Source organism: Desmodus rotundus, chromosome 13 (assembly GCF_022682495.2).
Source record: "Desmodus rotundus isolate HL8 chromosome 13, HLdesRot8A.1, whole genome shotgun sequence".
NCBI lineage: Eukaryota > Metazoa > Chordata > Mammalia > Chiroptera > Phyllostomidae > Desmodus > Desmodus rotundus.
In genome coordinates, this window is record NC_071399.1 from 11,907,376 (window position 1) to 11,934,484 (window position 27,109).

General features: G+C 44.2%; 1 protein-coding gene across 1 annotated transcript in view; it reads left to right on the plus strand.

Annotated features, from left to right (window-relative positions):
- MTUS1 (microtubule associated scaffold protein 1) overlaps nt 1–27,109 on the plus strand; it is a 128,539-nt gene that overhangs the window by 16,288 nt on the left and 85,142 nt on the right. The window contains exon 2 of the mRNA XM_024562616.4: nt 21,982–24,175. Coding sequence (XP_024418384.2) covers nt 22,124–24,175 — 2,052 coding nt within the window. The 5' untranslated portion in view covers nt 21,982–22,123. The remainder of the gene's footprint in view (nt 1–21,981; nt 24,176–27,109) is intronic.

Sequence of the window (27,109 nt, forward strand, 5' to 3'; positions counted from 1 at the left end):
AATGCTGTCAGACGGTGTCACAGAGAAATCATTCCCGAAAGAAGAGTCAACTGTAGAGGCAAACTTGTTTGTTGTCTTATTTCAAGAAACTGCCACGACCACCCCAACCTTTAGCTGCCACCACCCTGATCAGTCAAAAGCCATCAACACTGAGCTAAGAGCCTCCATCTGCAAGAAGATTACGACTTGTTCAAGGCTCAGATGGTGGTGAGCATTTTTAGCAATAAAGTTTTTTAAAATTAAGGTATAAACATTGCTTTTTTAGACATATTGTTATTGCACACTGAATCACTACAGTAAAGGGTGACATGACTTTGACCTGCACTGGGAAAACTTTTATGTGACCGGTGGTCTAGAACCCAACCTCCACCACCTCTGAGCTGCGCCAGCGCTGTGTGGCAAAGAGTTTTTACCAAACAGGGAACACTTAGCTCACTTTTTGTAAGTAAGTGTGTGTGTGCGTGTGTGTAATTGTTTAGAATCTTTGATAAGCTTGTGGAAACCATGGTAAATCAGCCCAAAGTTAAAACAAGTGCAACACATCTGTGTAAACCAACGTTTAGTTACCCTTAGACAACCTCATTTCAGGGAGCGTATGCATTAACTATGTTTGAAATATTGATAATAGAGGGGGAACAACAATACTCTTTGAGGGTCCCTGAAACCCAGAACCCTTGCTCACCCCCCCGGCCACTGTCCATCCTGCTGTATGACAGCCTTCATTCTCCTGGGTGCTTACTTAGGAGTCCCCATTCCACCTCATATAAAAATGCTTACATGTAACTGCACTCAATCTGTTTAAACAGTTGAGTTGCTAGTGATGGTTGATAAAATATTGCATTTAAAATCTTTCCCTTCTTTGCCTCCTCACCTGCCACATAGTCCTCAGGTCTCAGCTAAACACGTGGCTTTTTCAGCGACCCCGGACTCCTGTGAGAGCATCGGAGTGCCTGTGCTTTTCTCCACTGACTACCGTTTCTGTATGCACAGTCGGGTTATACTTCATCTATTTTGTTCGCTCTACGTTAACCCCTAGCAGAGTGTTTGGTGTATGCTGGGCACTTAAGTTCGATGGAGGAATAACCCAGTGTCAGAAATCCTATCTCAGAGGTACCTCCTCCTAGCTTTGGTTTGGTTTCCAAACTCAGCATTTTCTTTACTGTTAAGTCTGATTTATTGAGGTATAATTTACATTCAATAAAATTGGCCTTTTTTTTTAGGCGGATAGTTCATTGAATTTTAACAAACATAGAGTTGTGTGATCACGACCCACCATCAAAAATGAACGTTTCCGTCATCTCCAAGTTTCCGTGTGCATCCCTCCCCCACTCCTGAGCAAACACTGACATGAGTCCTGTCCTCCTTGTTCCGCCTTCCCAGGAGCGTGTAAATATCTCCCCAGGTAGCACGCCTACCTTCTGTCTCTGCCATCTTTCACTCAGCAGATGTGTTAGCCATACTTCCTTTTGTACCAGTCTCTGGCCTTTCCGATGCTGAGTGGTGTTTCATTATATGGATGTACTGCGATTTTTTCTCCATCTTCCAGTGGTGGACATTTCTGTTTTCTCATTTTTGGCAGTCATTACGTTTTTTTCTTTCTGGTTTTAGTTGATAACACAGACAGGATGAAAATAGCATCGATAACCCATAGCCCCGTTCCCCAGTCATATCTACTGTTTTCATTTTCTCAGTGTTCTTTTTCTGTGTATTTTGCATGGTTGCATTCATAAAACACACGTTTTTCCTGGTTGTTTTCTAAACTACAGTTTTTAAATGGTAGTATTTCATTGAGTTATAATACAGTAACTTTCAAATCAACCCCTTGTTAATATTTTGATTGTTTCTAAGTCATCAGAGTTGTCTTTCCCTGATAAACTCTTGACAGCAGTTTACTTAAGACTCTTAATTACAATAATAGAAATCCAAGCTTACTGGGGGAAAAAAAGTAAATGTTATAAGGGCGTGGGATATTCCTCAGAACTCAGTGTGAAGGAATTGTCACGAACCAAGTCAGGTTTGTCAGTCCCCTCATTGTTGTTCATTTCTGCCTCTCTCAGGACATGGGTAGCATTCTTTTCTCTGCAGCTACTCTCTTCCTCTGCTTCTGGGTGCGGGGAGGTAGGAGGCTAAACCCCGGGGCTTGGATTGATACGTTTTTCAGTTCCCAGGAGTTCCATGGACACTCTGTGCCTAACTGGCTGTTTTCAAATCCCAAATGCTGGGGGCAGAAAGTCTGACCCTGTTTGAAGTAGCGTCTGTCTCAGGGCTGGTTCATACAGTGGAGTCCACTCCAGCGAGGAAAAGCGGCTGTTCTCAGAGAAGGGGGATGGTGTGAACGGAGCTCACACTCAAAGGTTTTCATTTAAACTCAGATAACATAAAATCCGCTTTTATGACTGTCGACATTGCCTTGCAAAAGAACAATGACCAGCAGGTATTTGAAGAGGAGGGTGTCAGGAGAGCCAGACACATACCTACTTTTTTGTGTTTGTGTTCAGATATTAAAACTAGTTGTTTGCCTGAACTTTTTAGGTTTTCTGAATTAAAAAAATTTGTAAGGATTTTATTTATTTTTTGGAGAGGGCAATGGAAGGAGAGAGAGAGGGAGAGAACATTGGTGTGTGAGAGAAACATTGATCAGCTGCCTCTCAGAGCACGACCTGGCCCACAACCCACGCCTGTGCCCTGCCTGGGAATAGGCCTTTCGGTTCACAGGCCGGCACTCAACCCACGGAGCCACACCTGCCAGGGCAGCACGTTTTAGGTGGGATCCGTCATCTGTGAGTGATGCTTAATGGATAGCTGAGAAGATCTGATTCACAGTCAGCAGTTGAATGCTTACATAAGCTGAGACTTTGTGCCTGAGACTTATGTGAACACAGGGCTGTTTATTGGACAGCTCTTGCTATTCGATGGAACCCTGCAATCCAGGTGAGATCTATTCAACCCCGGGGAGGGAGTTCCTTACTAAGTGGGCATTGAGTGGGAATGTTCCAAGTAGAGGTCATTGCATCCACCTTACTCTGGAAACAGTATCACCACGGTTAATGAGTGGTTTGTGGGGTCTAAGCACCTCCATTTAACCATGAAACGCCTCCTAGCAGCTGTTCCTACATGGGGATCCTACTCTCCTGCGTTCCTATGTGTTCCTTCTCTCCTCAGTGGGCTTGTGTGTGTTGTGCTCACTTTGAGTTTTAGGCCCAGCTGGAGGGAGACCCCTCAGTTGGCCAGGCTGCCTCCCCTGGGGTCTACACCTGAGCTCTCTGGGGATCTGCCCCGTGCCTGTTGACCGTGGGCGGGGCTGCTCTTCCTAGCACTGCCTCCTTCCTCTCCAACAGCCTTGTCTAAAAACCTTTCTCAGCTGGTATGCCCTGCCTGGTAATACAGTTTTACTCTTCTCTCAAACCACTTATCTGTTTTGTGACTCGTAGCAACAGAGTGAAAATTTAAATGATGTCGATAACAAGACTTTCACACATGAGGTATCTGTTCCGGGGTACAAGGGGGTTCTTTCTTGGTGACTGTCCAGTTCCAGCCGGCAGCTGTGCAGGGAGGGCCGCAGCGGTCAGGGCGGTGATGGGTGTGATGGTGTAGAGCAGGGGGGTCAAACTCATTTTCCCCGGGGGCCACATCAGCCTCTCAGTTGCCTTCAAAGGGCCAAATGTCATTTCAGCTCCTTAACAGTTAAGGAGTAGTTACATTTACACAATCCTAAAATTATTTCGGCCCTTTGAAGGCAACCACAAGGCTGCTGTGGCCCCCGGTGAAAAGGAGTCTGACGCCCCGGGTGTAGACCCTCTCCATTCGTGGAGTTAGCATTGCCGTCTCGATTATTCATGAGGCTGCCCCAGATTCGAAGGTCTGGGGTATAATATTGACCTTTTCCTCCTCTTCTATAGATTGGGAAAGCTGTAGCAATGAAGTTCAACCGTTAGCCCTGGCACTTCTAGCTTGTGGTATTGCCTTCTTTACAATTGTGATAAAGTATATATAACAAAGTTACCATGTTAAGCATTTTGAGTACGTAATTCGGGGCATTATGTTCACTCACGGGGCTGTGTAGCCATCACCACTGTCTAGTTCCACATTTTGTCATCTTCCCAGACAGAGACTTTGAACTCATTAAAGAATAATTTCCCATTCAGCTTCCTCACTAACCTCTGGTAACCTCTAGTCTACTTTCTATTGCTATCACTTTACCTATTCTAGGTGCCTCATATAAGAGGAATCATACTGTGTTAGTGCTCTTGTGTCCGGCCTGTTCATTTGGCGTGTCTTCAGGGTGCATTTGCATGCAGCGTGTATCAGCATGCCATTCCCCTTCATGGTGGAATAGCGTTCCGTCGTAGCTGGTGGTGGCCAGAGTCTGGTGGAACAGGCAACTTCTTCGCTTCTGTTACCTGACTTGGAATGCGTTTTTGGCTGTTGAAGTAATGCCCCATCTTCAGTTCAGCTTCTCCGTCTTTATCCACATGTGATAGGCTTAGCAGGTCTTTCTGAACCTAGTGGAACTCATATTATGGATTAAATAGGTTTCTGTGTGGCGGTCAGCCTGGGAACCTAATCCTCATTAGTAGCATTGCTCTAGGAGAATTAGTTTGGACCAAACATAAATTTCCAGGTGAACTTTGGAAGATATGCTGCTTTTAGGGGACCGTAGGTTGGGGGTCACCTGTACCCGCAGTATAGCTAAGGGGTCTCATGAGAAGAATGGAGGTGAGGAGGGCAGTGTGGGCAGGGCTGCAGTGTGGGAAGAGCGTGGGGCTTTGAATGAGCTGCTTTGCACCTGAGCCCCACGCACGTATCGTGTGCTTTGAGCTCAAGTCCCCACTCAGAAACACGAGCTGATGACACCCATGTGTGGAGGTGTCCTGTCTGCATGCTGGTGGACGAAAACAGGAGTGATGAGGCAGGTGTGGGAACGCTCTCCTGGGAAGTCCCTGCTTGGTCTTGGTGCTGGATTCAAGGGCAGCATCTTCCGCTGAGTGTGCCCTTGTGAGTGAAGGCCGGCAAGGGGCACACTGGGCTTTCTAAGTGCTTCCAGCACCTCCAAGTGCCTCCAGGCAGCCTCCAGTTTCCATGGCTAATACCAGACCCTGGCAGCCCCCTGACTAACAGCTGCACTTGGGTTTGGTGACCCAAGCCATCACAAAACGCTTTACAAGTTTGGTTCAGAGACACCAATTTCCATCAGTGCTTAATTCGTTCTTTCTTTCCTTGGGTTCCAATTCCTAGTCTTTCTGTTTCACAGTCTGCCTTTCTTTCTCTTGGATTCTCACTGGCGTCTCAGGGAATAACGACAAGTAGTTTCTCAGCCCACGTTAGCTTTTCCAGACGAGCAGGTGGAAGGAGGGGGAAGTTGTGTGTGGGCGTCTGTTGCACATGCTTAGGAAGCTGGACGGATGATTTAGTTCATAGCAGGTTGTGTCTTTGGAAGATTAATCTCTTTCAGTTCTGGTGTATGGATTGCAATAGTCTTGTTCTGTAATCTTCACAAGGTTCCTATGACACTTTTCAAAGACCTGTGCCCACATTTTCTCCCCACTTCTGACCTCTCTGTTTTTTGGTGACACATCACGGGAAGTTGTGCAGTTTCAGAAACTGTAAGAACTTCTCTGCCTCTTTACCCTCCTGAGTAAAGATCTGAAATGTTTTTTACTCAGCGCCTTCTATATCACTGAGTGAGACCAGGTTACAAAAAGGGTTGCACATAAGATGTCTAGTTCTTGGCCTACTTTCCCTTTGTAGGAAAATGTAATCTCTTTGGAGACCTAGTAGGGAACTGAATGTGCTGGTTTCTTATCTTATTTGGCATCGGTGATCGTAGCCAAAAGTGCTTCCTTGGTATGACATCAGTAGGGATGAAGCTGGCCTCTTCTACTAGGAAGCAGGTCCAGGTAATTTGGTTTTAGCAGGTACCCGTGACAGCTGTGTTTACTTTGTGACCGAGACTGAGACCAGGAGGCCGCAGGGTAACACAAGTGAAGTATTTACTCCTGTTCGCACCTGCAGCTTTGGGACACAGGCTGTTTAGCATGTGTTCTTGGTGTGCGGCATCTTTATACATATGTTTTAAAGTTCTCCTGCTCTGTAGAGATGGGTCTCTAGTTTCTGCAGGCTTTCCTTTCGGTATGTTTAATGTTCTTAGTGCAGAGTTAGTCTGTGGTACTCCTGCCGTTCTCCTCAGGTGGTTCAATACATACTGTTAGAGGGGATGAAAATTGGGGTTTTATCTGAAATGCACCATCACTTTTTTCTTCCTCCCTCCACCCTCATAGTTTTACGTGGCAGGATGGTGGTACGCCAAGGGGGCTGGAGGTGAGAGTTTCTCATCCTGGTTCTGTCTCTAAATAGTTGCATGAACTTGGAAGTCATCAGAGTTCCTACATCGCACAATTCTGGGGGCACCATTAGCATTATCTTTAGAGTAAATTGTATCCCTGGGGTTTCTCTTCCGTAAGAGGTGGTGGGAAGGGTGACTCCCAGAGTTATGTAATAGAGGCAGTGCTAGAAATCAGCCTTTTCTCTCTAGACGGCAGATTTCTCCCACACACAGTGAGTAGGTTGGATTACATGAGCTCCAGATACTCTCTCTGCACGCTGGAAGATGAACCAGTCAACGGTGGTAGTCAGCCCCTCTTCCACTGATGGGCTCTATTCACAGGAGGAGAGTAAAACCGTCCTCGTGAAGAAGAGTCACGTTTTACTTCAGGAGAAGTCTGCCCATGGTAGTGTTTGACTTGGCGTGTGGACTGCCTGCACACAAGACTTCTTGGCTCCCGTTTGTCTGGTTTACATCATCTGTTGTTAGAATTCGAAAGTCCCACCTATTTAGGGATTACACTTGACCGTTTTGTAAAGTAACAGCTTTGACGACACCAGGTATTCCTGTTGCAAAGAGCAGGTAGCCAGCCCAAGATTCTGAACAAGTGATTTCCAGATCTTTTAATTTCAGTTTCTATGAAATAAACTTTGGTCAAAAAAGGACAGCCTATAAAGTATGTGTCTTATTTCATTGAAGCAGAAACATATTTTAATATTTCCAAAAGTAATGATAAATATTTAAATAATAGAAATGTATGAAACATTTATAATGTGAAAGATCCTTCCTACTCCCCTCCCCCTTCCACCTAAGGGGATGGTGATGAACCATTGTAATGGTATGGTACTTATCTTTCTAGAACTTTCTATTACACATAAAATATATTACTTATTAATTTGATAATTTCTTGACTACTTAGGACTTCCTGAGTTTACGGGCTATGAAATCCCTAAGAATTTATTAGTATAGGAAATGAGAAGTAAAATTGTAGATAGAGTAATAAAAGAGTATACCTTAAAAAAAAAAAAAAAGACTTATACCTTAAATGAGAGAGGATTCCTGCTGTGGTGCAGTTGCCTACTTAACATCTTCCCTTTAGAACCTCCTGCACCCCCAGCCCCCCTTTTTCGTCTAAGTCACTGGGCTCTTCTGGTTCCTTCAGTCCAGAAGCAGTCAGCCAGTAACAGTGAGTGCGGATTGAATCTGACAAGCGCAAGTCCCTCCTGTTTTCCGAGGTCTGGACAGACCAGTAAGTTGCTTATTTCAGAGCACTCTTCATCTTTGTTTTGTTTGAGTTTTGCTGTAAGTGCTATACAGTGTAACCAAGAAACATCTGCACACGCGTTGGCTGCCTCTAAGCCTCAGCAAAGTCTGTGATGTTTTGCTGGCAGGGAATCCAAGGAAAATTCTTTCCTTTGGGGAAGAAGTCATCACACTCAGCTGTATTGCTGCCTCGAGGCCGAGCGGTCTTTGAATAACCGTGGTCTCTTGAGAGGATTCATTTTGCGGTCTGGTGTTCGGGTTTCTTTTAGTCTGGTTGTAGTTTCTGCAGTGCTGTATCAAAACACCGTCTCTTAGGTGCAACCCTAAGTGATTTTTTTTTGACAAAAAACTTGAATAATACTTCTTTTGCTTACTTTCACAGCTGTCGATTTTGATATTCTGAAGAATGTAAGTTACCTTGATGTAATTGATTTGGGATGTTTTAAATTAAACACACTAAGGTTTTAGAAGTGATGCTTTAAAAAAATAAGCTGCTTTTTAAATCTTACATACTTTTATCTCTTTACATTTTTGATATTTATTATATTGGAGCACCCCTACTTCAGGACAAATTCTGGAATGTGTGAAAATGCAAAGATGATTATGAATAAATGTGAATACACTCACACCTACTTTTTGGAGAGGAAAAGAGTTACATGTGATGCTTTGTTTTGAGCTTAAGTTGTCAGATACAAAAACTCTCATTAGGCAACACATAAAAATGTGATACGTTGTTACAACTGACCATGGCCACTTCATGGTTACACCTGCGATAGCAGGGAGTGTGTAGGAAACACTTAAATTCCATATAAATTTTAGTTTACTGTGTCACCCGAAATGTTTGGATCCTTTGTTGTTGTTGTTGTTATAGCTCTGAGTGCCCGTGTGTGTGTGTGTTGTATGTGTGTGTATGTACTTGAACAAAGAGTAAGTGAATGAGGCAGGGTGGGAGGGAGGGGTGGAAAAAAAACTAGAACCATTTAAATATTTATGACTTAAAATGCTCTGAGTATGCTTGACCTAGCAATTTGGCTTTCACACTATCCTAGCAACAAGATATAAGGATTGGGAGAACACAGCTTTGCTATTTCTGCTATTTTATGATATGTTTAAAGAATATAGGATATATTGAAATGTAGTCATCTGTAAAAAGAAGCATGTTAGAACGTTTTATTCAGTAAAATTACTGACGAAGCATTCAGGAATGCAGTTTGAAGGATTTGTCAATGTGTGCGGTCTTCCATGTGCTGGTTTTGAGGTTTTTAGGAAATTCTTAAGCCAAAAAATGTTGGAATAAAAGTATAGTTTTGGAATAAAATCCAGGAATTAGAGCTTCTGAATTTCAGGTCAGTCCATTGGCTTTCTGTTGAACCTTCTAGCAGACTTCAGCTGGGAGCTCTTCTTCAGTGCTGCGGGCTGTAAATCAGCCCGGGGCTTGCCTTTCTATCCCCCAAAGGCTTTTAGTGGCTTAGAGTGGGTTATCCAAGAAAGACCTACTGTGCTGTATTATCAACAGGTTAAGTTAGTTTTCAGATGCCCATTCTTATTAAAATGCAAACATAAGCTTAAAAAAACTTTACCCATGAGGTTTAAAGAGAGTATTGGTTAATTATTTAATTTTCATTAGCGTCAAAAAGTTATTTTCCTTGGATGATTTAAAATTTTTTCTGGTGTTTTATATCAGTTTGGAATACACTTTCTGTTACTTGCTGACAGTCTTATAACTTGGATTTTTTTTTTTTTTTTTTTTTTTTGCTGGGGGACGGAGGTGAGGGGCTTCTATCTACTTTGAGGAAACTCAGGAATTCTTGACTATTTCTAGAAAAATATTCTAATTATTGAAATGAAAGGTCTTACAGATATTTTCAGTACAAACTTCATGTGGTTTTAGGGGTAAATGGGGAGAGGGATTGGTGTGTTTCTGTTGAGGCATTTATTTTCATTGTTTTACCGTGGCATAAACAAAATTTCTCCAATCGTGTTTATTGTGGAGTATCTTCACTTAAACGCTCTTAACTGTGTGTGTTTTGGAAAGAAGTGAATTACTTTTGTTTGGATGGTCCAACGATACAGTATTTGTCTCTTTGCTTAATACATTGTTTTAACCTAGATCTCTTCCTCGTTCTTTGAACATCTCCTTTGTACTCGCTTTAGCACCTAGTGCACCCAGAATTAGTATCCGACTCATGTTAGTTTATTTAAAAAAGAGAATGTAGTAAAGCTCTTTAAAATTTATACCGAGAGCTTAAGGCCTTTTTGTATTAATCTAGTATGTGATGATTTGTGCATCTTTACTATGTACTATCCACTGACACTATTCCTTCTGACAATATTCGTGTAAGTGACTTGTTCTTCTCAAGTGAGGTTTAATTCAGTGTCACGTGTCGAGCACTCACCGTGTGCCAAGCTCTCCACTGCTCGGTGCGGATGACACAGAGCTGAGCCTTTTAAGCTTGTCTGGGTTTTCATCTCCCTTCTGTCTCACCCCAGCCAGGTTAGGTTAGTTCAGCTCCGTCCCCACAGTCTCCTGTCCTCCTGCGTCTTTCCTTACCAGGACGCCACCCATACTGCAGCCAAACCAAAGGGTTTGCATGCGTAACAGTTTTGGCAGACTCCCACTATTCCCAGAATAGAATCCAAACCCTTGAGCCTGCCGACTGCTGCCCTTCATCCCGCACAGCCATGGCGTTGAACTTCCTTCTGTCCCCAGCCATTCCAGTCCCTTCGCACTTCAGAGCCAGTGCCGAGGCTTCTGACTGCATTGCCTGTCCCTGCATTTCAGCTCCTTGGTTTCCCCTGACTTCCCTAAGCAAACGTAGATCTCTCAGCTGTGGTCTCTTCGTTCCTTCTGCTGCATGTTGACCTTGCCTCCAGTACGGCTCATAGCTCATTGCTGTGGCTTGACTTCCTACACGAGTGCTTCCAGTCCAGCCCGTAGCAGCCCCAGAGCCTGCCTGTGCCAGCCCATGGTGGCCGTCACATCCAGGCCTCAAAGAATATCTCTGATCGGAATTATTTTGTCATTGTTACCGGTCTTCAGTTTTGAAGTGAGTACAAATTTTAGTCCAAGAGCCAAAAGCACAACTGCCCTGAATCACACTTTTATGTGAACCATTCAAGGACGCGTATTCATTGAAAAGCCAAACCAGACTGGAAATAAGCTTGATGGACTCTTTATGAACAGGAAGTACATTTTTCTGTTACATCAAAATGGTTCAACGTGATTCAGATCTTTCCTTAGGCTCTACAAGCCCACCGCTATAGTTGTGACTATGACATCTATGTCAAAACTATGAAAAGGGCCACCTAGCCCTCTTCAAGCTCTTTTCCTCTGAGTCTAGTGAGGTACCTGCAGAATGGGCCTGAGTTTAAAAGCATCTTAGTTTCTAAGAAACCACTATTGAAATGTAACCGTTAAAGTGAAGAGCAGTGCCCTTAGGGTAGGGCATTGATTGGGTCCGCGGTAAGCACGGGAGAGGGGGCTATTTGTCCCTTGGTCTCCATTTCCCCCCTCCTTATGGTTGTAGAATTTTTAGCTGGGTATAGGTAGCCTGTGTTGATTTCCATTTCCCAGCGTGCCTTGTAGGCAGGTGTGGCCCTGTGATTAAGCTATGGCCAGTGGTGTAAGTGTGGTGTGCTGTGGAGGTAGTTTCCATACTTGCTTCCTCCCACCCTTCTTTACACTCTTAAATTGCACAGATAGTGCTGTTTGGGGTCATAGGTTGAGGGCCTGCACAGCAGAGGAATGTGAAGGGTGGAGCCGGGTTCCTTAAGCCTGGACAACCTTTTGCATGAGAGAGAACTAAACGTCCTTCCTTTTTTTTTTTTTTTTTTTTGCCACTTCTCTGTGGTTTTCTGTCTCCAGCGCTAGACTTTGACTCCCCAGTACTGTAGGTACTTCCTGACTTTGGACAGGGAGTGTCCAGGCAGGGGAAGTGGGAACTTCCTAGAACCCTGGTGCATTCTCTGGGGTGGGCAGACATTTGACTGATCAGAGTCTAAGGAGATTTAAAGGTTGTGTTAGTATTAATCCATTGATCATTTTTCAAGGTCACTTCTAACCCTGAGAGTCAATGACTTTGAAGTGTTGAGCTCTGTCTATTTCATCATTTCTAAAGCACACATAGTTTCACATTGTAATGTTTCTGATGAGTTTTGCAAGGCAGCCTCTTTGCTTTGACACATAATTAGAGCAGAATGTGACATTTGATCTTGATGGTCCATAGATATGTTACTGAGCAGCACTTGGGGTCCTGCTGCCCACTGCCTCCCTCTAGGCAAAGTCCAGAGGCAAAGGTTTGGTGACCAAGGAAAGGAGTCTATTCTAAAGCTTTGCAGTTTTGGAATAACAGCTTTCCACAGGCATTAGTCACTTAAGCTTATCAATTAAGGCTAAACTCCTTAATTCTTTTAGTTATAGCTTTAATCACTTAAACCTATCAAAGCTAAACTCTAACACCTGAGTTCTTCTATCATTTCCCCTACCCCCCAATAATTTTAATTATCTTATATCTGTAGGATTAGTTCACAAACTAAAACAATGTAAGATACAAAAACTGCACAATTTTGAAAGAATGGCAGGCTTCTGCCTCAGAGCCTGTTCCCTCTAGAACACCCGAAGAGGAATAACCCTGCCACCCTCTGCCAGGCCAGCCTAACCCTAGGCTGCACCCGGAGTTCCTTCCCATCCAGTACTCGGGCAGCTGCAGCACAATTATCCAGGCATCTCCACAGCCAGAGACAGCCTGTGCAGCTCTGAGAGCCTGAGAGTGCTTCTTTTATTTCAAATCTTCTCACCCATAATCCCATGTGCTCTCTGGGAGATCAGCTTCTCCGCCAGTCTCATCCTAGACTGTTGGTTGCCTCCTCCAAGTCCCTCCCTACTCCCCAGGGGTCTTATCAGACCTCTCTGTAGCAGGTATTCATTCCCTAGAGTTAATAGCCGGAGAAATGCTGAAGCATGAATACGGGCTTCAAACGAGCAGGTTCCAGTAGCCAATCAGGATAAACAGTACAGAGCAGCCACTGAATAATTCACTCTTTTAGTTTCAGAAAAAGGCCACTGGCAGCTCCAGTTTGGCAGTGTGTTCAGGAGTCTGTACGTACTTTCACTCCGAGCTTTTCCTAAAGCTCAGGAGAGCTAAGCTGTCCAGGGTTTAAAAAGGAATTAAGATGATTCATAATGAAAGGACCAAACAGGATAGATAATAAAGGTTTGAATTAATCCTTTTACACAACTCTTTAATTCTTATCATGTGCTCAGAGGTTAAGAAGACAAAAAAAATGCTAATTAAAAGGAGTCTATCAAAGAACATCCTGATGTCTATTCTCAGAGGCAATCACATTTCCTCTCTTCACTGTTTCTTTTATTTACTTCCATATTTAAAGAAATGACCACATGGATATTGTCTCTGCGACCCTTTATAATACACCTGCTTTTTCCTGTTTGTTTTCTTTGACCACGTGGCAGAACCAGCTCAGCTCCAAAAGCACCACCAGGTTTCTCTCCGCCCAGTTTTCCCGTTGGTTAAAACTTTTCAGTGGGCACTGGTTCTCTTTTTCCCGGTGACACCCCCGTTGGACCTCTGCCTTTCTGCTGCCACGTGGGCGGCTCGCCATCTCGGTGTGGAGCACGGCGGCCGCTGAGAATAGCCCTTTGTGCCTGACAGTCATATTTTGGCTGCTCTTAGTTGTCGCGACCTAGCTATTCCAAAGCACCACGGTGATACACGGCGGTCAGACTGTTCTCCTGGAGGAATTGGGCTCATCTGTGGCCTGCGAGGTGGGCAGCGTGGAGATGGTTCCCCGCTTCTTCGGCGTCTAGTCAAGAGTGGGGATCGCTTGTGCGCGGGGAGTCCTGCGTGGGGTACTCAGTGGACGTTGAATTGTCTGTGAGTTGCCAGTGTCTGACCTTGTCTCTCAACTCGCACTGGTACCGATTTGTTTTTGCTAATGGAATGCGCTTTCAGCTTTATTAAAAAGAAGTGAATTTGGGGACCAGCCAGTCTCTGCCACACTTACTGGTCGTTAAAACCATCTTTCGTTTTGAGAACAATTAGATATTGTTGGTGACTGACAGGAGCCTTCGCTTAACGTCTTGCCTTTTTTTCCTTTTTCTTTCCTGAAAGCTGTGAAGAGCACTGATAAGTGATATCTGCTGAAGTGATATAATTTGGGCAGAGAAACTATAGTGTCAGGCATGGCCGATTTTCGTGAAGCTCCTAGTTTGACATAATGTGCCCTATACTGAATGTTGGTATAATTAATTCATAATGGAAATAAATTCTTCCCTTACTACCATAATGCTTTGCACAAATATTTCCAGTTCTCTCACTCTCGGGCAAATGGTAGCCTGCTTTGGCAAAATGGGAGCCAAAGTGACGTGTGTCACTTTCAGGCGGGAACTCGTAAGAGTGTCAGCTTTGCTGTGGTCCTTTCCCAGTGTCTGGTGACTGTGGAAGTTTTTGTTGGACTGAAGCATCAGTCAGCCTGGATCCCTGGTTGACCAGGGATATGAACAGAGCTCCCTGCCAACACCCCTAGACATTATGTTAAGACACTGAAGCTTGGGCTTGTTTATTATTGCAGCAAAACTGAGCCTGTCCTGAGGAATATATAGCAAGTGCTCATGCTCCAAGGTCTTTACCTCTTTAAAGTTTAAGGTTCCAAATTAGCATCCTATTAATAATAAAAGGTGAATCTCTGTGCATTGTTTCCAATACTGCTAAACATTTGAACTGTTAGTTGTTACCCGTGGAGGCTTCTACCAAGGTAAAGATACCTTTGAGTTTATACCAAGATCTTCCCATCAAATAATTTTTTTTCCTGCTGCTCATTCTTCGGAGGAAGGACTATTTTAACTTTGGCTGACTCTACACATAGGCAGAGAGAAGTTGGGAGGGAATGTAATTTTTCCTGTCACTGCGTGCACAACTGGACTGCAGGCGTGGGTCAGGGAGCAAGGATGCTGACACTCTCGCCATCTGGGCAACACGCGAGCAAGATACTGCTGTCTTTCCTTTGAGTGTGTGGGTGAAGAGTGATTACTGTCTGCAACCTTGCCCATTAGAGACCAGAGAAGACATTTATTGATGTAGAGGCTCTGCCTACAGCAAAGGATGTGTGTTTCTGACCTTTAGGGCCCCGTATGTGATGCTGTCTGTATTTTGCATGTATCTGGGGGATGTAGCAGTGCTCTTGGGCGAAAGTTATGCTGCATTACAGGTTCAAATGGCATCTATTGGCTGTCTGGGAACCCAGCAGTTCTTTATATAATGGAAACTGTGTTCTGCATTCCAAACAACCAGTCCATGAAGGGACTCGAACAAGGCACTGATTTTCTATGAATGGAGCCGTGTAGTAGCCAGTTCCCCTTTATTTGCACTTTAGGTTTCTGTGGCTTGTGACCTGTGCTTCGCCGCAGTCTGAAAGTATCAAATGGAAAATCCAGAAAGAAAGAATTCATACCTTTTAAAATTTTACACTGTTCTGAGTAGCACGATGAAATTTCGAGCCATCCCCTCGGTCCCACCAGAGACTGAGTCATCCCTTTGTCTGTGCCTCCTCCACACTACAGACATCTCAGTCATCAGAGAAAGAGAGACCACGCTCACATAACTTTTATTACAGTGTGTTGTTATAATTGCTCTATTAGTTGTTGTTAACCTCTTACTGTGTCTAATCTATAAATTAAACTTTGTCACAGGTGTGCATGCCGGGGAACATGCATAGTGTACATAGGGTTGGGTCCTAGTTGTGGTTTCAGGCACCCACTGGGGGTCTTGGGACACATCCCCACCATGGATGCGGGAAGATTAGTTACCTCCAGGCCTTATTAGAGGAGTTAGCTCAGCACCTAGTGTGTGAAGAGGACACAGAAGTCACAGAACTGTCCTCTCCCCGCTCCCCCCACCTCCACACTGTGAAAACAAGCCAGTCCCCTAACCCTGAAATAATAATGCAGGGTAAACCCCACAGTCTTAGAACCTAGTTTCTGGAATGGTGTGTAGTGTTTGCAAAGACTGTCCTGCTGCCCCGGGTGGGCCCCTGCCTGGGGCACACCTCTCTCTCTCTCTGACCAGCAGGCATTTCCAGGGGCGTGACCTCCAACTGCTGCTCCAGCCTCTCCTCTGCAATTAAAGTCTGAGAAACCTGCCTCCTGGAGAAGATTTATCCCTAAGATTTAATTATCCAATCAAATACTAATTGGCAACACTAGAAAGAGAGTGTGAGGGTGGGGAGGGCTGTTGGGACTCTTGAGACTGGAACAACCACTGGGCCCCAGCTTACCCCACCCACCATTTCCTTCTTGTCTCCTAATGCACGCTGGATGGGATTAGAGGTGTCTCCTAATGCATGCTGGATGGGATTAGAGGTGTCTCCTCTAGCACAGCCTACCAGGCCTATTCTTAACAAGTCAAAGCTAGACACGCTCTCATTTTCTACAGAGTGCCCAGAAGCCTTTTGCTCGGTCATTTAAAAAGCAATAAATGTTATGTCGATCACCAATGAGTAAGAGGGCCCGAACACACGCCCTTCCCTGAGGCTGCAGCTGAGCCTCACTGGCACCTGCCTGCCCACTCTCTGCTGTCTTGCTGGTGCCCGGGTGCAACTGCCGGGCATGGTTCATGGTCTAGCCCTGTGGCCCACACAAGGAGGCTGCCTGCCGAAAGCCTGGGTGTCGCCAAGGCCCCAATGGCTTTGCTTTAGGTGTGCAGCTCAGGCCTTGTTTCCTTGAAGGTACCTGCGCAGTCCTCCTCCTGTGGACACGGCCACTTCACCCATGGACAAGGCTGCCGTGTGCTGGAGTTTCCACTCAGGTTAAAAGAAGGAGGGGTTTAGGCTTGAAGCCCCTTGCCCCGTCTGTGTTATTTAACACCAACATCCCAACTGTGACAGCGAGCTGGACTGCAGCACGCAGGCCGCAAGCCACCGATGTGAACTAGCATTTGCCTTGTGCTGCGAATCAAAGTGCCATCCACCTCGCTCGGGACAGAAGCCCCCATTACCCCACATGTTGTTCCCGGGCCTCCCTGCCCGCCACTGCAAATGTCACTCCTTGTTCATGTCTCAGGGTTTGTTGCCTGGGTAACATTTACAGCTTGGAGAGGGCTTGATATACAATATCCCCTTTTCAAGACGGCTGTTCAGAGTGGCTGAGCTGGTTGGTAAAACACAGATGGTCTCCAGAAGCAGTGGGTGGATGGCCATTGCCTGGCGCCCCACGTGCTTCCTCAGGTTGTGGCAGCCACTGCAGCCTTTTCTGGGGGACTCCTTGGGGCTCCCCACAATCCGGGAACTGAAGGGGAAATGCCTGGCTCCCCAGGGGCTTGGGCTCCGGGCCCCTGCTCCCAGCTGTGACCGGCACACGGTCAGGATTGCTCATTCACTCTTCTGGATGCTATTCCTACCTTCTTCCTCTCTCTGGTTGGGAACCATTTGAGAAATAAGAAAAAGAATAAGGTAGACAGATTGTCATGGAATTACAAATGAATTACAAGTAGATGGAATTATAGATGAATTATAATTACAGGTTGTAATTATACAACTTCATCTGTAATTACAGATGAAAGCTAGTTGAGGGACAGGTGTGTTTGAGAGACTTACTGACCCACGCAGTCACTTCGGTGCAGGGGCAGGGCAGGCCTCACCCATGCCACCACCCCTCCATGTCCCTTCCCCCCCTTTCCTCTATGGGGATGCGGCCTGCTCCTGGGGACAGCTTAGAGCTTGTGCTCTCTGTGGGCAGGGCTGGGACCAAGGTAGAAGAACGAGGGAATTTAAGTGGTACCCAAAAAACCTCAGTGATCAAGATAAATAATATTTAGTAATTAAAAAAATCAGCATTAATGCAAGAAATCCATGATGAGCAAAAAGAACCCAAAATTTAAAAATAAAGACATGGTCTGTGTCAATTGACTTTTTCCTTTGTTTCGGGCTCCAGTATGGCTCCGTGGGGCACTGTTACTGACCCCCTCTTAAATTTAGTGCCTGAGGCTAATACCATGTGATTTCACTTATATGTGGAATCAAATGAACAAAATAAACCAACAAAATAGAAACAGACTCCTAGATGCAGAGAACAGACTGACGGTTATCAGAGGGGAGGCTGGTTGGGGGGGCTGGGTGAAAAAGCTGAAGGGATTAAACAAAAAACAAAACAAAAAACCTCCTAGATGCCTTGGCTGGTGTGGTTCAGTGGTTGAGTGCCGGCCTGTGAACCAAAGGGTCACTGGTTTGATTCCCAGTCAGGGCACATGCCTGGGTTGTGGGACCAGGTCCCCAGTAGGGGGTGCATGAGAGTCAACCACACGTTGACGTTTCTCTCCCTTTCTTTCTCCTTCCCTTCCCCTTTCTCAAAAATAAATAAAATCTTAAAAAGACAAAAAACCCTCACAGACACAAACAACAGTAGTGATTACCAGAGGGAGGGAGGGGTAGGAAGAGGTAGTAGAGGGTAAAGGGGGGATAAATGGTGATGAAAGAAGACTGGCCTTGGGGTGGTGAACACACGATACAGTATACAAATGGTGTATTATAAAATTGTACCCTTGAAACCTGTATGATTTCACTAATCATTGTCACCGCAATAATTTAAATTAAAAAATACCCTGCCCCCGCCCCCTTAAAAAATGTATAACCTGAGGCCAGCGCCGCCCTCACTTCACTATAGTCCTTGGCCGGGTAGTTCTTCCCAAATTTCCAGCATCCTTTACGCCACTTCATTTGTCCTGGGTGAAGTGAGTAAAAGGACAGGAAAAGGGCAAGAATATTGTACTAACTGAACTTCCTCCACATAGAAGGAATACACTCAAGTGGGACTTAGATGCAACATTCTCTCAAACTAAAAAGCTCCAGTTATTTTCTGTAGAGGGGGTATTCGCTGTCTCAGAGGAAAGTTCAAAAGCAAAATTAAGGGTTCAAAGTTAAAGGAAGTCTGCTCCTAGTTAGAGCAACACGTTGTACAGTGGAGGGTGAAGGTACCTGGCTCAGACCGGCCACTCAGTGTCTTGATCTGGTTGGTGAGGCAGGTTCTAGTCTCATGCTGTTTGCTGCATCCCGGCTACTCCTGAACCAATAGCATCAGCATCACTGGGGAGATGGATAGAAATGCAGACTCTCAGGCCCCACCCCAGACCCACTGAGTCAACCTGTGTTTTTTCACAAGTTGATTTTCATTTCCTTTAGGAATCCACTAAACCAGCTCCAGCTTTCCTCCTGTTTCAAGGGCTTCCCTTAGGTACTAGTGTTAGAGTAGGAGAGGAATGAAATTGACCATAAGACAAAATATCTAACTTTCAATGTTTTGAGAAAATTCGGAGGGCTGGCTGGTCAGCTCTTTTCTGTCCCTGGCTTTGTCTTCATAGTAATGGTGACTTGAAGCTCTTGTTTTCTTTAGTGAATGGTGACATTGTCATCCTGGAACCGATATACCTAACTGCAGAATCTTTTTGGTGTCCAAATCTCTGCACCACTAGCTCTTTGCTCTTATCTACGAAGTAGAAGGAACTTCAGTACATTTATTTTATATCAAAACTTGCCTGAAGTGTTTCTTCTGAATACATTTTTTGTGGTGTTTTCTGGAGAAAATGTTGGTGTTTATTTGTATTTGTAAATTAAAAAAAAAAATCATCGACCCCACTAAGTGTGCTTAACAGTCATGTGAAAGTAGGATGGGTGGTACTTTCTTTGGTTTTCTATTATGCTTTGGAAACTACTGATTTGTAAACCTAGAACATTTAGATTTTAGTGGAATTTCACAACCATTGCTCATGTTTTATGCTACAATGACACAGAAGAATGCTTGGGAAACAATGCTAAACAAAATGCATAAGCTTTAAAAGAGAAACTCAAGACACATATCTATTATATACATATCTTAACACATATAAAGAATCCTGCCTTTTGTTTCATTTAACAACTTGGCAGGAGCCTTAAAAGATCGCATTCTTTGACTCCTTTGTCTCACCAGGGCTTTTGTTCCCGGGCAGTTTTTCCAAAGGAAATAACCAGAGGCAGTCAAAGATTGCAAAGATGTGCAGTGCAGTGTTGTTTGTAAAGGAGAAAACCAGAAACGGTTTAAATATAACTTTTCCACTATACATGTATTGTATTTAAAAATTGCTTCAAGTGCTTTGATGTATGAATCATTTGCTTTATTCAGTTTTTATCAGGGGTAAGGCTGTGTGTGTGTTTAATCATCTTTTATGTACTTTGGAAGAGGGAACTCAGGTAGTAAAAGCTCTGTCAATTGAATCTAATAAATCTATTTATACAAATAACTTTATGATTTGTATTAAATGTTTCTGTTGGTGGCGCTCATACTTGCTTATCCCAGAACCTCATAAATGAGGATTGGCCTTTATGGGATTAGAAAGGTGTAGCATATTTAGTGTTTTTTGAAATTATGCCCCACACATACATCTAAAAAAAAAAAGAATAAGTGTACTTTTCAAGGTAAACATTTTGCTTGAACATATTTCATACCCAAGGACTAAACATATTAATTTGTTTCATGAAAGTTTTTATTAAGGTGCTAGCCAAAAAATATTACTTCAGCAATTTCTTTATTGACTAAAGAGCTACCATGGAGAAAAATGGCTAGTTTACATTTTCCATCGGTGTATCAATCATCCAGTGCTTGTTTTAGGGTTCAGAATGTGTTTTGAGCGGGTGTGCACACACGTGCTTGTACGCACACGCATGAGTGCGGTGAAGATAAGCATCGCAGCCTTTCTTTTCCTTCTGGTAAAGGCCGTTTCAGGGTGCGTGGCCAGGAACACACAGCGCCGTCAGTGCAGAGACCGGTCCTCTCGGTCCTTCCATCGTTCCTGTCCCCCTGGTGGTATCAGGTCCCTGAAGTTTGAAGGCAAAGAAAAGATTGCAAGATGGAAAAATAAGTCTACTCATAATTCACAGTCTGACAGGTTACAGAACGTCCAGAATGTCTTTTTTTTCTCCCTCAGGGATATTGTATTTCTCCAGAACCAGAACTATGACATCTGATTGACACTAACTGTCAGAATTAGGAAGTCAGTTCAGTGAGCTGATACCCATGTGCTAGCGTGAACACGTGGGCCTTCCTTAAGCATCACGGTATGATTAAAAGCATAATGAAAATTTAGTTTGCAGAAGTCCTTCGATTTAAAAACTTTCACGAGTTGTTTTTAATGATTTTTTAAGCTGTAATCCAGTAGTTTTCAGTATAATCACACCATTGTCCAAGTCTCACCATAACCTTTAGAATATTTTTGTTACCCTCATGTGAGTCGCCATCCCAATTAGCAGTCACTCCTCTGTCCTGCCCCTCCACCCGAGACCCACTAATCAACCTTCCATCTCTGCAGGCTTGTCTGTTCAGGACACTTCGTGTAAATGCTATCACGTGACACGTAGTCTTTTGCAACTGGCTTCTTTCATTAAGTATAATGTTTTAAGTTGTCATGTTCTATCCACGTTGTATGTATCAGTATTCCATTCCTTTCTGTGGCTGAAGAATATTCCAGTTGTAGGGTATAAATACAACGTTTAGCTGTCTATTTGCCATTTAATGGAAATTTGGGTTGTTTTTACTTTTTGGCTAATATGAATAATGCTTCTATTAAGAATCATGTACATTTCTGTACAAGTTTTTGTGTGGACATTTGCTCTCGCTTCTCTTTAGTAGGTATTTAAGAGGAGAGTTGGTGGGTCATGTAGTAACTCTGTTTAACATTTTTAGGATCTTCCAGTAGAGTACACTTTAACTATTAAGAATCAATAACTTTTTTTTCAACTCTGAAATGGACTATGTCTGAGCTATTGAATGAGAACAGGGGAAAGAGAAGTGGTAATACCCTAAATCTGCACTGATCTGCAGCTCATTTGCTGTGCCTTCCAGTTCTGTCTGGCAATCAGCCACCCTCCAGGGGACAATCGGGACCCTTCTGAAAAACAAAAAGGACAGTATTACTAATGATGTTGGGACAACAGGCATAAATTGGGACTGCCGTACACAAACTAGGACCCATGGTCACTCTTTCAACCAGCAAGAAGAAAACACTATTTTCAAATTTGTCTTTCTTTTCTCTTATGGTAAGTAAGAATCCCTGAAAGTAGAGAGGAGGCATCTAAGATGTGACATCTGTCACAGGCCATTGTGGCAATCTCTGTCTTCATCCTGCCCCATTCCCTCACATGAAAAAGCATCTCTGAAAAGGGGGGATACTTCTGGAGCTCCAGTGGCCCAATTAGTGCACGGTACTTATACAGAGGGGAGATACTTTAGCTAACATCTGAAGTACCCGTGTCCATAGTCACAGGTTCTAAATGTAAAAATAAAGTGATTGAAGTGAATCAAGCGGTGACTTGTTAATTTTTCCAACATTTCCTTGAGTTAAACATTTTATTTCTTCCAGGGAACAGCTTCAAAACATCTTACACTAAGAAAACTTTCAACTGTGATGAAAAACTGAGAAGATGGACAGTTTTTCCTTCTCTCTCATTTGAAAGGATTTAGAGAAGAAATAAAACTGCAGACAGTTAAAGCTCATATTCAGGATGAATGATTATCGTCCGGAAGACAAGACAGAAGATGAACTACAGACCTTATTTATCAGTGATAAAAATGGAAACACTTATGCATACAACCAAAAATCACCACCTACACAAAACTGTTTGACCAACAGTTGGGATTCTGCCAACCCAGATGACATGGTGGTTGATTATACAACCGACTCTGCCGTGGACATTGGTGAGAATATTTCCTTAAACCCTTCAAGTGTTGAAGTGCTCGATCACCAAAAGTCTTCAAGTGATTTCATTAGTAAGGAGGTGTTATATATGCATAAAGATTCCCCATGCCAGTCTTCCGCCCATGGTGTAAACACAGAGGAGCCCAAGTACCTGCATAATAATTGTCACTCCCCAGAATCAGCTCAGGACCCGAGTGTTGAGACTTCTTGGCCTATTGCGTGGGAACCTAATGATGCAGATTTGAACTGTACTGACTACCCAGCTGCCTTGCAGCTAAACCGAACGTTTGACAGGAAAGTGGATCATGCTAACTGCACCTTTATTAAACACCATGACATCGGAAAGAGTCAGTCTTTGCATGCCTCTGGAAGCCTGCAACCACCTGGCCTGAGAAGTGGAAATACATCTTTATCCTGTTCTGTTCACACATCTTTCTATTCTGATAAGGCACATGTGACAGAAACGAGTCATGATAGAGACATCTTTAAACACCCTTCAACCAGTGCTGCAGAGGCCCAAGATGCAACTTACACGGCATTTTCTGAGGTGGTGATGCAAACGGATGCTTTTGTTCCAGATATTGGAAATGCGTATCAGTATTCTTCAGGAAATGTCACCAGTGAGTACACAGATGGGCCACAGCAAAGACTAGTTGGAGAAAAAGAGATGCACACTCTAACACCCGTTTCCGATGGCATGGATGTCCCCGGTAGGGCTGTATTGGGAGAGTTCTTTTGTTTACCTAAAGAGGAACCAAATAGTGAGACACGTTCAGAGAGCTCATATGGGCAAAAGGAAATGGGCCAAAATCTAAGAGAGACAGTGTCTGATTGTTGCATAGATGACGAATGCCCTTTCCTGGTGCCAGCTTTTAATAAAAGTGAAGCCCAAGTGCTGACCCCAGAACATAAAGTCACTGGGGCTGGAAACACACACGTTGCCTCCGAGGAAAAGGATTTGGGAATCCAAAATCACACCATAGAATTGGTACCCAGCAGACCGCCAGGACAGAAGCTGGCTTCATCATTTGACCTGAGTTGGGATGAAAGTGATATGTTCATTAGCACAAGTGAGACAGTTTGCATGTCCACGCCAGTCCCCAAGCCCGTGAACGCAACCTTCTTTGTTTCACCCGTTGATGTGACAGAGAACAGTAGTAAAGTGGAGCAGAGTCATCGAGAGCTTACTAAACCTAATCCAGGAAAACCACCAACCAAAGCAAATACCTCTATAGGCAGCAAAGTTAGAAAAACCAAAATCATAAGTTACCCAAGACCGAACTTCAAGAATGTCAAAGCCAAAGTTATGTCTAGACCAGCGTTACAGTCTCACGACCCTGCGTTGTCGAAGGTCACGCCCAGACCCGCGTTAAGCAGTGCCTCATCACCATCATCAGTGTCCTCCTCAAGACCGTTGGCAGTTCTGAGCAAAAAACTAAGATCTGACTTGAACACAGACACAAAAGCAGAAATCCCAATTAACAAGACACAGAAGCAGCAATTTAATAAACTCATTACTAGCCAGGCTGAGCATGTTGCAACTCATTCTAAAAACGCTTCCCACAAGGTTTCGAGAACAACATCTGCCATGAAATCAAATCAGGAAGATGTTGACAAAGCAAGTTCTTCTCATTCGGCGTGTGAGCCTGGGTCTGTGGCTTCAGCTTTTCAGAAGTGCAAAGGCCTATTCCCGGTTAAAATGGAAGGCACAGATTGTTTGGAGAGGACCTATGTTTCCAGCATCCAAAGGATTAGCCCCGAAAAGAAGGGTGAGAAAGAAATCGGGACACCTCAGGAACAACAAGAACTGAAAAAGGAAGTCATGAGTGAGGACTTTGAATATGGGTCTCTGTTTCTGGTAAGTGAAATTTTTGCCTGGGAACGGTGGAGGAAATCGAGAGATGTTTTAGCAACTGGTTACCCACTAATTGTGAATAATATTGCAGAACTAGCTGTGCAAATTTGCTTTCTGGTGTTAATATATTAGTTAAAGTTCTTTCTCTGGTCAGCACATTTTAGAGTGTTAATTGGAAACCTGCATGTTGGGAAAAAGTTCCTGAAGTTCAGTATTTTGTATTGAGTATTAATGGACCTTTGGATAGAATAGTAAGCTAAGGGAACACATTAATATTTGAGTATAATTAGTTATTTGAAGTTATGGTAAACATCTGATTGTTTTATATTCATGAAAAAAAAAGTTGTTTTTTAATGAACTTTAAAATGTATTGAACCACATTATAGAACTGGCTGGGGAGTGCAGGTAAACGGCATCGACATAAAAGGCACACCTGGCCGCCTGTTGAGGAAGTGGCTCTGGGCAGGGGTGTCCTCTCCTGCGCACTGGAGGACCCTGGATTCCACCTCTGATCAGCTAATGTGACTTTGGGCCGGTCATCTTTTGAGACCCCAAGGTGATGTCAGAGGTCTCTTACAGCCCAGTTGTGTTGATTTCTCGTACCTGAAGTAAACAACCCATTTTATTCTAAGATAGTGGAAAAGCAGTATGTTTTCTGCAGCAACTGTCAGATATTTGTGGGAAACTTTATTGTTCCATTTAAACAAAAAAGAATTCACGCACTGCTCAAGGATTAGATTGGAGTTAGACGTGGTTTCCCATTGTGGTGCCATCATTTACAGGCAAGTGACGTGAGGCCAGTTAGTTTCCAGGAGGTTCAGTTTTTCTTCCTGTAGAGGGAGGATACAAATGATAGCTTACACTGTTGGCATTTGCTCCTGGGGGAGGCGCCAGCGCTCATCTCCCATGTGCAGCGTGGGAACACTCGTGGGGAGCCCACTGCATGCTGTGATGGTGCTTGTTGGGGTGTAGAAAAGAAAGACACAGCTGCCGGCCACCCTGGTGCTTAGTGCGGCAGGTATTATTAGAAGATGGGCCAAAGGGGTGTGTTGGTATTAAGCTGGGACTATATATAGGCTGCGCTGCTGCAGGAGGCACAATGGGGAGGGGGCGACGGGGGGAGTGTTGCCAAGGAATGCTTCTTGGGGAGGTGCTGTGTTAGTCGCTGGCTGGAATTTAAAGGGCAAGTGTGCACTGGAGGGGTATTCTGGGTGGGAGGGTAACATGTATAAAGATGAAGACATAGGCTATCCTCATTTAGGGGACTCCAGGTAGTGAGTATGATGGGAACCACAAGTGCAGAACCATAAGCAATAAGCTGAAGAAAATGGCAGGGACCAACTTGTCCCAAAGGGCTTGCTGTAACTTGTTAAGAAGACTCGACTTTATCTGGAAGACAGAGGGAAGCTGCTGAACCTAATTTGGAGTTTAGAGAGATTGCCTTAGCTGTGGAGTGGAAGACGAATTGCAGGCTGGTGAGACCAGGAAGATCCCGAAGATACGGTTTCGGGAATCCTGCCAAGAAATGACGCAGGCCTCCTTCCCCCTGGGTGGAGAAGGGAGAGAACACCATCAGGAGGGGGTTGAGAAGTAAGAACGGTGCTCCTAGAAATGGCCTTTACTGTTTAAGTTGGGTGTCCAAGGATGTTGTGGGGAATGTGGGAAGAGGTAAGTTTTGAGATGCATGGGTAAAATTATTTTTAGAAACTGCTTCATGTTCTTCTTTTATAAAATGGGATACAATGAAAGTATCAACCTCATAGGGATATGAGGATTAAATGAGTTGAGCATGCATTTTGAATAGGATATATGTTGATCAGTAAACCACAACCATGTGATTATTGTCAGCGTTGTTTGGTAGAGGTGCCTGAAGGATGCCAGGTGGGCAGATGCGGGTATAAGCTAGATCTGTGGGAAACTCCGGAGACAGTGCTGGCTTGAACATGCAGCCTGTGGACATGACAATGTGTAGGCGGTGGTTGAAACAGTGGACACAGTCATCTAGGGAGAGGGTAGGGTGAGAAAAGAGAACACGGCCAACTTTAGCACCCTCGTGATGGCTATCATGGAAAGGTATAAAAGAACAGGGTCCAGAGAGGGGAAAAGCAGACAGGTAGAAGGAAAACCAGCAAGAGCCGTGTTGGAGAAACCCAAGAAAGATGGACTCATTGTCATCAGATGCCACAGAGGAGGCCTGAAGGGCATGGCACTGGTCATCTCAGGAATGGTTTCACTGATGAGGACAGAAGGCAGAGGATGATTTTAAGAATTATCTTGAAAGAATTTGAATTTCTTCATAGTAAGAATGAAACTTAAATATTCATCTGGCATTTATTTCTCACAATTCTAGAGGCTAGGATGTCCAAGTTCAAGGCAGCAGCAGAGTCGGTGTCGGGTGAGAGCCCGCTTCCTCACAGACAGCTGTCTTCTCCCGTAACTTCACGTGGCGGCAATGGCAAGAGTGTGCTCTGGGGTCCCTTTTATAAAGGCACGAATCCCACTCATGAGAGCTCCACCCTTGTGACCTAATCCACTTTCAAAGGCCCCACCTCTGAATATGGTCACACTGGGGATTAGGTTTTCAATTTATAAATGTTGTGGGGGGTGGGGAACAAACGTTCAGCCTATAGCAGTATGTGCGTGCACAGACAGACGTGTGTATGTGTGTATACATATATGTCGATATAGGTAAGTGTAGATGTGTCTGTACGTATAGTTAGAGAGAGAGGTAATAGAGACTGACTTCAGGAACTGGCGATGCCACGTGCCTGGAGGGGCTGAACAGTCCGAAGTGTGTAGAGTAGGTTGGGAGGGTGGAAGTTCAGGGAAGAGTTGACGTAGTTTTGAGTCTGAAATCTTCAGGCTAGAAACTCAGGTTTATTAACCAATGCCACTCCAATAAATTCAATAACATTTTTTTAAAAATGGCACACCATA